This window comes from Mchenga conophoros, linkage group LG6, assembly GCF_057382185.1.
Source record: "Mchenga conophoros isolate Kocher_MC1m ecotype Shallow Benthic linkage group LG6, M_conophoros_male_GT1.1, whole genome shotgun sequence".
NCBI lineage: Eukaryota > Metazoa > Chordata > Actinopteri > Cichliformes > Cichlidae > Mchenga > Mchenga conophoros.
Window position 1 is genome coordinate 35,760,563 of NC_140531.1, and position 11,562 is coordinate 35,772,124.

At 37.8% G+C, this 11,562-nt stretch overlaps 1 protein-coding gene across 2 annotated transcripts; it reads right to left on the reverse strand.

Moving 5' to 3' along the window:
- Positions 1-1,766: 1,766 nt before the first annotated feature.
- Positions 1,767-11,511, reverse strand: LOC146573176 (outer dynein arm-docking complex subunit 3-like). 2 transcript variants are annotated; one of them, XM_085277795.1, is made up of 13 exons: positions 11,295-11,511; positions 10,951-11,072; positions 9,980-10,057; positions 9,073-9,264; positions 8,834-8,935; positions 7,763-7,888; positions 7,273-7,395; positions 6,886-7,029; positions 6,645-6,805; positions 6,001-6,157; positions 5,710-5,859; positions 3,017-3,104; positions 1,767-2,934 (listed from the first exon to the last, which is right to left on the reverse strand). In XM_085277795.1, the coding sequence occupies exons 1-13, from the start codon at positions 11,356-11,358 to the stop codon at positions 2,801-2,803; spliced, it is 1,641 nt and encodes a 546-aa protein (XP_085133921.1). In that variant the 5' UTR covers positions 11,359-11,511; the 3' UTR covers positions 1,767-2,800. The 2 variants fall into 2 exon arrangements, with proteins under 2 accessions (XP_085133921.1, XP_085133922.1); XM_085277796.1 differs by having other exon boundaries at positions 10,951-11,091; positions 11,295-11,491.
- Positions 11,512-11,562: the final 51 nt, after the last annotated feature.

Below are 11,562 nucleotides of genomic sequence, written 5' to 3' on the forward strand. Positions count from 1 at the left end.
TAGCCTTTCCGCTGCAACCATGCACAGACGACCAGAAGAGCTGATAGCCATGAAAGAGCCAGAAAGAAAAACAAGGAAGTCTAATATTAGGACATCTTTTCTCTAGAAAGTCTAAAAAACAAGTGAGCCACTTTGTCAAAGTACTGCTGCGACTTCCCTGGCTAAACCTTAAAAACAACAAAGCAGAGATATGCATGATTACTAATAAATAAATACATAAAGTGCAATTAACATTGACATGAATAGATGCCAACTTTAAGAGGTTACCTTCTCAAATTGTCTAAAAGTAGCCTGGTGCAGTATTGTCTCCTTATGCTCTGACTTCCTCAAATGGAACCAAGCAAACATAAATGAGGACTGAAGAGCAAATTGTGCGTCTGCCTTGATGTATCAAAGCCAATTTACAGAAAGAAACCTGGAGCATAATTAAGCAAAACCAACTGCAGTCTTTGTTGAACTGTTACCTGGTGCCTGATTATATGGGTCATTGGCATTAATAAGAACATTCCTACCACATATTGATGCATAAAATAGATACATTTGTGCAGATTCACTTGAATGTGGCAAAGGAAGTGTCTGATGCTTAAAATATCACTATAGTAGAAATATTTTGTGTAATATTTTTTGACCGTGGGAGAAAGCACAGTTCCTAAAGACTTAATCAGGGTGGCATGAGTGCCCAGCATTCTCTAGTGGGCCCTGCGATCACTGTAGAGCCTGTGGCCAACAGAATAGCAGAATTGATGGGTTCAGACCTGTGCTTTTCACAGAGACCAGGGTCACCACACCAAGAGCACATGTAGTAGATGTGAAAGGGTCTGGAGAAGCTGTGGAGAATGTTATGCTGTCTGAACCATCGTTCAGCGTGACCACTTTGGTGGTGCGTCAATGATGGTTTGGGGAGGCATAACCATAGATGGACACACAGACCTCGACAGGCAACAGGTTGAACTTCAGACTATCCGGAAACTCAGTGATGCCCTGGAGGAGAGGTCCAAAAAACCATCCATCATGTCATTAGGAGCATGCCCTGACATTGTCACAAAGGCTTACAGGCACATAAGAGCCTGAGTTGTTGCAATGAAATTTCGGTAAAAAGGACAAGCCTACTGCATCGTGTTTTCTCTTAGAATTTCAGGGTCTCTTTGAATTTAGCCATCTGTAAGTTGCTATTTTTAATTTCCACCAAATGACGTGGCATCATTTCATTTGAACATTACCCAGTCCATATCAGTACAGATATCCATTGTGATTTTTCCCCCACTGAGATCTGGTGTATTTCTCTGTTACTGCTTATCCTGGTGAACTAAACCAACGGCCTTCTCCGTGTTCCTTTAATGTTTTTGAGCAGTGAATATAGAATAAATCACTGTGGGAATGTATGGTTAAAATGTGATTAGTAGCTAAAGTGCTTTTTGTGTTCGGTAAGACCAGAGAAGTGCTATAGAAATTCCAGTACATAACAATAACTTTAGGTATAGGCTAATGTAATGTTTCAGATGAACTCAAAGTGCATAAGTCTGTGAAAAAACTCTCTAAATAAATGTTCTCAGGAGCTTTTATTAGTCCATCCATAACAACAAACAGAGGCTTAGTACTAATTGCATAATTGTGCTGGGATCAAATACGCATTCAGATAGTTAAGCTACGCTCGAAGTCAGATTTATTTTGTTTCCAGTATCACAAAATCCCCTTTATATTATCTTCCAAACATCATATAAGTTCTAACAGCTTCTATTCCCGCATAAAATATACTGAAATGTAGATAAACTTAGTTTTAGAGAGCAATGGATAAAAAAGACATGAACAAGCAGTCAAAAAACTTCAGCAAAACTTATAAAATGAACACAACCTGAGCCATGTTAGGCACAATGTTTTATCACAGTTGTCCTTATTCTAACCTTTTTTGGAGCACACACACATATATACACAAAAACCTAATAACTGTGCTCAGAGAGCTTTTGTTCACAGCACAGAGTTGTCTTTCTGGTTGCTTTTGGTACGTCATTCAATCACTGCTGCTGACCTAGCCCTGTGCGAGACACTGAGACATTCACTGTGGTTATTATCTGACATGTTGGTATGGAGATGTATTATTCAGTCTACTCAACCAGTGGTTAAGAAGAGAAGCAACAAACACTGTCTGAGATGCCAATCGTTGCAGAGATAGTTCAGGTGTACGCACTTTAGGGAGGGTTCATATTCACATCTGTAACTTATAGCAGGACAAAGCAAGTTTGATGTAATTCAAGCATGAATAAAGGCTGGATTCGTCACAAGTATTGGCTTTCAGAAGGCTACTATACTTTGGGTTTGTTAGATAAAACCGACAACATTCATTGTTTCTAACAACAGGAAAATAACAACATTAACAACTAAGGAGTTGCTAGTTACTGGGTTCTATTCCACACACTATACAGGGAGTTATGGTAAAAAGAATAAAAACTAAAAACAGTATTTTTTCATTGGCTTCCAGGAAGGCTCAGGGTGAAATGTGAGCTCAAAAAACAGAGGTGGGGTAGAGTGTGTTGGTGCAACAGTGACACCTGACTATTGCCAAAACAAACCCAGTTACACAATAAGTATAGACACGAAGCATCAATTTATGAAAATCATTTAATACTGTTATACTGTTAAAATACATGTTTTCATTTACAGTACACTAAATATCTTTATAGCACCGGCTAAGACACAAAATAACAATTACAGAGGTGAAACAATTGTGGTGGAAAGTCTTGGACACAATCATCCCATTTTATATTTCATGTTTTTGGGAGACATTGAGGATTGTGTTGTCGCTTTATAACTTGCCCTTCTTCTTCATCATCTTCATCTTGGTCTTTCTCTTGGAGTGGGAGTCAATGATTAGCTGAGACTGAAGCTTCAGCGCTTCACGCGTGATGACCTTAGCTTTGCCCTCGTCAGTCTCATTTTCTGCAACAGAAGCGGTGAAGTAAATAGGGATGTAGACAGTGTGCAGTCATTACTGTTGGTGTGTAAAAGGATACCAACTTACTGTCATGGAGGGGGTCATGTGCTTGATCCACAGGTGGTTTGGCTCTGGTGATGTATGCTGACAGTTTTTCTTCACTTCTTATGTACAACTAATAAAGAAACATCAAGTCAGAAATTAAGATGTTTTTTTAAACACTAAAAATCTCAAATTCCATTAAAAGTCTGTGAGTCATAAGCCCTGCCCACATTTAAAGCAATTCACTTACTGGCTTGTGCCTTCTTCAGTGTGTAGAGATACAAAGATAGCAACATAAGATTATAGTTTCATTCTCTACAGGTGTGCAACACTAAACACATGCATCCTTTTCTGTTTTTTATGTCACCAGGGGGAACAATGAGTACAACATTTCTGTAACCTTGCAAGTCACCTCCCAAAATTATTCAATTGATAAATAAAGGGACACTGCCCTGTAAGATCGCAGCTATCATAGGGTGAAAGACTGTTAAGGTTGTACCCTGATAAATAAAACATCAAAGTCCACATTCCTAACAGGTGGACATGTAAAAAAAAACTCTTTGAAAAAAAGTACATGTTTATAAAAACGAAGTTCAAAAATCTTTTTTTCATGCGTAAAGATGATCAAAAATACTTAAGAAAAAAATCCTGATTGAGGTTGTCATAATTCATACATGAAAGGGTTAAGTGTAGTGAGCATGTCAGCATTCTCAGGTTTGGCCTGTGCTTTGATGCAGTGTTTCCTGCTGCAGAAAACAGATGTTATGTTGATGCAGATGATCTTAATTAATGTTAAGAATAATTCAGCTCAGCCTAACAGCACCAGATCTTACATCCTTCAGAAAAAACAAAACAAAAATAACCTTTTTTATATTTAAAAATATTAATACAATTTAACTAATATAATTTGATATTTTATACTTGTTTAAATCTGCAAAATAATATGGAAATAGTAATAACCTTGAAATAAGGTGTCGTAAACCGCCTCTTTTATCACTGTGACAGAAAATGGGATGGCTATCATTAGCTTTCAGCAAGATGCCTAATCTAGACAGATCATCTGCTTACATACATTTGTACTGTAGTCTGCTTGCATTAATGATGATTGCAGTAACAAGTGTTGCTGTTTCAATTTTTCAAAAGTTTTTTGTAATGAAATGATTTGATTTACTCAATGAATCATTGCAGCCCTTTTAAATACAGTGAATAAGTTAGTTAAAAGCTTATTGAAATTTAACCACCTTATCACATAATACCAGCTACTTGTTTTATATTATCCAATATGATTCTTAACATAGCCCATGTGTTAGCAGTGGTTACTAGGCTTATGTATGTCTACAACATTAACCCTCTCAGGACCAAATTAAGTTTTTTGTTGCTAATGCACAACCAAGTCCTGCAGTGGTACTTCTGAGTAAAAAAACCTCATAAAATATGTATGTGGGGTAATCAGGTTGTTAGGTCTTAACTGTTGCAAATCTGCAACGTCTGCCTGGAGAGGGTTAACTTGCAAAAGCTAAGATGAACAGACTGATCTTTGCCACACTTCAAATTCTCCTTTAGTAGAGGTACAAAGGAAAGCCAAGTAAAGTTCAACTGCACCAGCCAGGCAAATAAGGCTGGACTGATTTCCAAATTATCAGCTCAGAGTTGCGTCAGTTACAAAGATCGTACCATTTAAAAACGGACCTGTGACCCATATTATCAATGTCATGTTTGAATGTCAGGCAGACTGTTGCATGTTTCCTGTCCTCATATTCTCAAAGTGAGAAGGTGCTGTTGAGTGTTCAGTCAAGAACAAACACTTCAGGTGCCTCTAATGGTTACCTTTCCATCCTGATAAGTAAAGCAAAGAAAGCACAGCAGCTTTTACACAGCAGCTTTTACACAGCTTTATGTAAGCTGTGAAAAGCTCCAGCTCAGACAGTGTTTAAATTTCAAACTGTGACAGTCTAATTATTACAAGTTGTCTGACAATGTTCCCAAACGTTTTCCTGTTAATAGCTCTGATCAGGTGACTCTCAGCTCTTCAAAGGCACCTGTTCATAAGTGTTATACTATATACGTATAATGTTCTAACATTCTCTGTTAATAGAGACACCATGTGCAATGCAATCAATGTTGTGCCCATGCCTTTCCCACTCTGACTACTACATCTTTGCTAGAACTACCTCTGCAAATGTCAACCATGTTTTCTATGTCCCATCCAGACTCAGGACCAATGTTCCCTCTAAGCTGCGCATGTGCGCAATTGCACACTGCTGGCACAGTCTCTGCACACAAAAAATCTGCCTTGTGCACAAAAAAAATCTAACCTGAATTGCATTGAATCATGCGATTTACATTTGTATATACCGAACTAAACAACGTGGTTGACAGGCTATGACAGCGTCCTTATGTGCCGACACCGGTGTTTTAGCTAGCAAAGTGGCGTGGCTGATAAGGAGTGAAGCCGTTAATGACAACGTGTACAACCACTGGAGATGTGAGCAGGACAGACGGAACAATTGACGGGAAAAGTGTGGACTTTATACCAGTTTTTAAATTGTGTTGATAGGCCACGTTATACCAGAGGGATTCAGTGCTGGCGTGACCACACGTCTGCTGTTGCTCACAGTGGTCCAAGGGACCGCTCAGGGAGTTTGTGTGTTCGCTCAGACACATGAAAAATTAGAGGAAACATTGCTCAGGACCTGTCTTTAAAATAGCCGTGTTGCTACAGAGGGCCTTTGTCTCACCTTGTTTTTTTCCAGCTCCTTCATTATACCAGCCACATCCTTCCCCTGAAGTTCTTTGTGCAGTGACAATAATTTCTTCTCACACTGGGCCATCAGCTCCAGAACAAAGTGATCAGAATCTGGATCCACTTCAGGAACTGTGTCCTCACTCTTGAAGAAGATGAGTGAACAAACATAAAAAGGAATTACACTTAAAAAGCTTTGTGTTTGAGGGCAGAAAAATATTTTAATATTAGGAATAAGTGATAAACTGGCTATTTCAATATTATGACTGGTTGAAATTGTTAGTACCAGTGAGATGTGTTGAAGTTTGTTGGCCAGGTGCTCAACTCCAGCTTGGGCAGTGTGAAGAGTCTTCAAGAGCCAATCCAGTTGCTCTTTGGCTGCATCACACTTCTGCTGCTGAGTCTGCAGTTGCTGCTCAGACTCCTGCAGGGCCTGCTGGTCACTAATGAAACAGAGAAAGAGCAGAGGCTATCAGACAATGTGATAGCTGTTGCATTAAAGTTTTAAATACATGGCTTACCAAATGTATTTTTATTTGCCTCAGTTGCCCTAAATTAACAGCATTTGTAATAACCAAAATCATATTTATGCTTGAGTTTTTGTTGTTATCCATGAATATTCAATTTCATGGACAACAATTCGAAAAAATTAGTAAAGCACATTATTATTTGTGATTAAGATGTCAAATTACTGTTATTTACTTGCATTTCTGGACATAAAAAACATTTTTATGCCCAGTGTGCCGGCTCAAACCTTTGTATAAGTTACACAGAATAAGTTATAAATTATATTTATCTGACTAAATATAATTTTTAGTTCTTGTAGTTCTGTAGTTCTTGACAGATTTCTAAAATATTTGTGTTTTCTTGTTTTTATCACAAGCGTAATAATAGATTTCAACCATTGTCAAGCAGATGTCTATACTTCACCTGGGGTGTTTAGCCTGTCTAAAATATTTCATCTCCTCAAACTGTTGGCTCAGAAGCTCCTTCTCTTCCTTCAGCTGCAGCAGGACTTTCTCATTCTCTTCCTTCAGTTTCAGCAGATGCTGGTGTGTCTCCTCCTGAGAGTTAAAGCACTCCAGTATCTCCTACACAAACACAAAATGGATGAAAAAAAGAATAACAGCAACTACACGGTGTGTACTAGAATCAGTGGGAACATTTATACCTGTGTGTCTGTGACACCTGTGGTCTCGCTGATGCGCCTGAAGGCCTCCTCAAAAGTAGAAATTTTTTTCAAATCTTCTTCTTCCATCCTGGTGATGATGTGCTGGGCCTCACCGCTTAGTTTTTCTGGCAGAGTTATCTGATCCTGCAGGTATTAATCATTCCAAATGTAAATGACTCTTCTTCCCTTATTATTATTTTACCAAAGAATAGGGAGGCCTTCACTGTGGATTAGGTTTAGGCTGCTCTGCTTTAGCTTTCTTTCCTTGTGAAAATCTCCAGTTATTCGCATCCATACATTTAATACCCCACTGATATAATTACGGCTATACATTTCTTGGTAAGTAAAATTCAATACATACATAATGTGTCACCTTATGTCTCTCACCCTTATATCGACTTTTTCAGCCTGGGCCTTGCATTCCTTAACCTTTTTCCTGTAACTTGCTATTATACACGCCCTCTCCTTACTGTCCTTGTAAAGCAGCTCCTCCCGCTTCTGCAACTCATCCTGCAAAGAACAAGAAGAATGGCTGAAAAACTTGTTTCAGTTCACTTAAACTAAATGGAGACAGTGAAACAAACAGATTGTTAGTATGACAGAATCGTATTATTACCTATAATATAGACCAGAAGGAGGTGTCTGAGATAAGTGTGGACAGACATGTTATCCTCAATCATTTCATTTTACCTTCACAAGATAAGATAAGGTAAGGCAAGGCTAGTGTATTAGTGTTTCCAAGTTATAACTCCTAATTTATAATTCCAGCACATCGTCTGACTTATGATAGCAATAGGGAGTGGATTCTAATTCTTACACTGTATCTTGAAACATTTATGCTTTTAACTCATCACACAGGATATATCTTATAGGTCACCTTAGTAGCTTCTTTGGAGAGCTGTTGGTCATTATTCATGATCTGCAGCCTATTCATCTCCTCTCTTTGCTTCAGGATTTCTGCTTCCAGACAGTCCAACTGGCCCTTGTAAGTGAGACTCTCCTCCTGAGGCGGTGAAGGTGGAAAAGTGAGTGAACATGAAATAAACAGAATCAGAAATAAGGTTGTCCATGTGAGAGAAATAAAGTATTTAGATTACCTGACTGTGATCAAGGAATTAAAACCAAATCAAGACAAAATGTGCACTAACACAAAATTTAATTTAAATAATATTTTAATCATATAATCCTTACGATTTTCAACAGTCAGGTCCTATTGATGCTGTTATTTATTGCTAACATTGTATTTAAATTAGGAACTTATCGATTGACATCCTGTAATTACCTTTCTATTTTGTAGTTTTTGATGGGTTATTTTTTTTCAGCAGGTTTAAAAATTCCTGACCTGGATTTAAAATCTCCACCTGTGTATGTAACAGTGTGTTTGTTTGCACTATAAACAGACAGATCACTTGCTCTATTTCTGTCAAAGGGGCTTTTGATGGTGTGGCAGCAGTTATATATACCGTACTTGCTCTTACAGTAGCAATTAAACCACACATTAAAAAAAATGGGAAAAAAACCTTAAATGTAAATAAATTTGACTGGTTTCCTTGGAAAACAGGAATCAAGAACTAGTATGTCAATTGAAGAATAAACAGGGACAAAAAGTACAGTATCAAACAGAGTCCCATATAACAGTCAACCAAGCGCAGAGTACAGCGAAGATCTACTATTTTCTGCAAAACTGCCAAACAGCAATGAATAATAGACTCTGTACAAAACACTGCTCATGTTTGAGTGCTTCCACTTGCATGCAGGCATCTGCTAATGCATAATGGAGAGTTAACAGCTAGCGTGAATAGCAAAATAATCACTACAAATTTACTGATATTTCAAAAATATCTGAGACAAACCATTATAGGACAATTAACAAATTCTTTAACAAAAATCACATCAAATGAAGATAAGTTTAAGCGTAACAAAACATTTTCTCACATGCTGGACTTACATGTAAGTGATTTTTGAATTTCAGATAGTTAACCATGATGTTCTTAGCTTCCATGCATTTAAACTGGGTTTTCTCCAGATCATTCTCCAGAGTCCGCAGTTTCTAAACATAAACACAAATCATTGGTCATCGTCATCTATGATCTGTCATTTTGCTCAAGTCTGCAAATGAGCACAACAAACAACAAAAAGTAATCCCAAGAAAATTTGATTTTTTTGGGGGGTCAGAGAGGTAATTACCATGGCATCGTCCTTTTTTTTCCGAGTGCGAGCATCAGAGGATACTTTACTGCTGCTGCTCTCTGATTTCAGCCTCTGGTACTCCATCTTCAACTGATTGAGGCGACGCTGGTAGACCTCATTTGTGTGTTTTACAGCATTGATACACTTCCTCTTGAACAGCACTCCTTCATTTAGCATTTCATTTACCTCCTGAAAAACATGCAGGCGTTTGTGAGGAATGCAGTACAGTCAATAAAACATACAATAAAACTATATTTACTGACACTGTATACAGTAATGAAAAAGAAAGTTTTCACGGGGTTGTGAAAAACTATGTACACCGCTTTCTAGTGGAATTAAGTGGATGAGTAATTACACACTTGATTAACTGATCATCAACAAGTGTGATCACCTGTATATAAACACATTTTGCCAGTTTGCTGGTCCAGCAATCATCCTAGGAGTAGATGCAAATTAATTCTGAGGTCAGGCTGTGCATTGGTCAGAAAATAGCAAAAAGACATTAACCTAATTCTGCTAAAGGATTCAAGGCTTCTTTATTGTCATTCGCATCACATGTTTACATAAGGTGGAACGAAATTACGTGCACACGGTCCCGGAGCGAATGAAACAGAATAAGAAGAAACAATAAGAAGTAATAGGTAGTACAAATAAATGGAGTGCAACAACCTGAGTAATATAAATGCAAGTATTAAAGTAATACAAATAAAATAAATAGAGTACAACAACCTGAGTACCAGTATGGAGTATAGATATAGCAGCAAACGGGCATTATGTAAAGGTGTACTTAGTTTATAGAAATCAGTAGACTGCTGTGAAAACTTTCTTCTATTTAATATAAAATAGGAAATCCCATCTTATTACACTTTGTTTTTTCATGATGTGTATACTGACTTCCTCTCACCTTCACTGTGCTGTTGCAGAAGGCCTTCCCCTCCATATCTCTGTTTTTAAAGGCCACTTTGATTATATGTTCATCAGGCTAAGAGGAAAGACAAGACAATGACTGAGACACATTTGATCTGGATGACTCCTTGTGGGGAGTGCAAAGCATTTTTTAAATCTCTTGTCTCTGTGTCTTTTATTTTGATGAGTTTTAGTTTATTAAAACACTGCACTTCAGGACACTTTTTTCTAATGTTTGACTTTTACCCAGTAGAAATGATTTTTTACAAGTGCAGATTAACCTGTATTTTGCTGCCAAAGCCGTGCCCAGGTGCAAGTCACTACTAGCTATACAGACTGACATAAATTAAAAGCAATAAAGCATAAAGAAAAGCAAATGAAGCAAAAAATAAACACTGAGAAACCACTTCTAATTAGTTGTGGTATGTGTGAGATTCCTAATTTTCCTAATGTCAGGTGTTGCTCAAAAGAGATGTACCAATCTATGGATCTAGGGTTAAAACTTTCCTTCTTGATAAAGTTTATAGTTAAGACCCTGGACCCTCCCTCAGTTACCCTGCAATAGGCTTAGAGTGTTTCTTCTTCACTTACCCCCCCTCACAATCAAGTGGCAGTGGCAGAACCACAATCCCTCCTTTAGCCTGGCTCTGCTGGAGGTTTCTTCCTGTTAAAAGGAGGTTTTTCCTTGCTATTGTCACCAAGCACTTGCTCGTAGGGAGTCGTTTGCTTGTTAGAGTTTTATCTGTATTATTTTAGGGTCGTTAGTTTGCAATATAAAGTGCCTTAAGGCAACTGTTTTCGTGATGTGGTGCAATATAAATAAAACTAAATTGAAATAAAATGTGCCCAACCTTGATCTGTAACCTTTATTATTTCAGTAAGTTGGATTTATCCAAATTTCAGACCACTTCCCCACAATTAAAAACATGTTTCATGTTTAGTTTGTTGTGATCTGATCGCCTTACTTACAGCCTTAGTTTCTGCCAGCTGTTTACGCAGATTCTCGTTCTCCTGCCTCAGCTGACGGATGAACTCTTTTTGCTTCCTGGTGGTGGCCTCAGTCCTCTCATAACGTAATGTTTTTTCGCCCTCTAGTGGACAAATATAATACTGCATGGAAATAGGCGATCCATAACTTTATACTTAATAGCTCGCTTATTTTATTCGACTTAATTATATGAATTATAAAGCATTAAGAATTCATGTATATTCATTCACGCTAAATATGGCAGTTAGCTGGCTGATTCCAGCTAACCCATGCCTACTAGCATGAAATTAAATCAAGGCACCCACTGCATTTCAAACAAACATACCAAGAAATTTGATTTTACGCTGAAGCTCCAGTTTCTGATCAGATATGCTGCCACTGACCGCCATTTTTGTGAGTTAGCACAGAGTGCGCAAAGGAGAAATTATCCCGTATTTCGTTTTAGCTTGAGCTAACCGCAAAATTCCGGTATGTTTTACGTGCACACGTTGCCTAGCAACATGTACATTTATAACGGGACTGAAAGTTAGGGATCTTTCGAGCATTCCTTTTTTTAAAAGCTGTATTTTCTGTCTCAAAAGCCCACAAGTCTA

What these genes read in the sequence shown, in the direction of transcription:
- LOC146573176 (XM_085277795.1), bottom strand. Translation starts at nt 11,358, where the DNA reads ATGGCGGTCAGTGGCAGCATATCTGATCAGAAACTGGAGCTTCAGCGT. An exon ending in AGCTGGCAGAAACTAAGGCT is followed by an intron (nt 10,058 to 10,950) that starts GTAAGTAAGGCG and finishes CTTTCCTCTTAG; the next exon opens with CCTGATGAACATATAATCAA. An exon ending in AGGAGCTGGAAAAAAACAAG is followed by an intron (nt 3,105 to 5,709) that starts GTGAGACAAAGG and finishes TTTCTTTATTAG; the next exon opens with TTGTACATAAGAAGTGAAGA.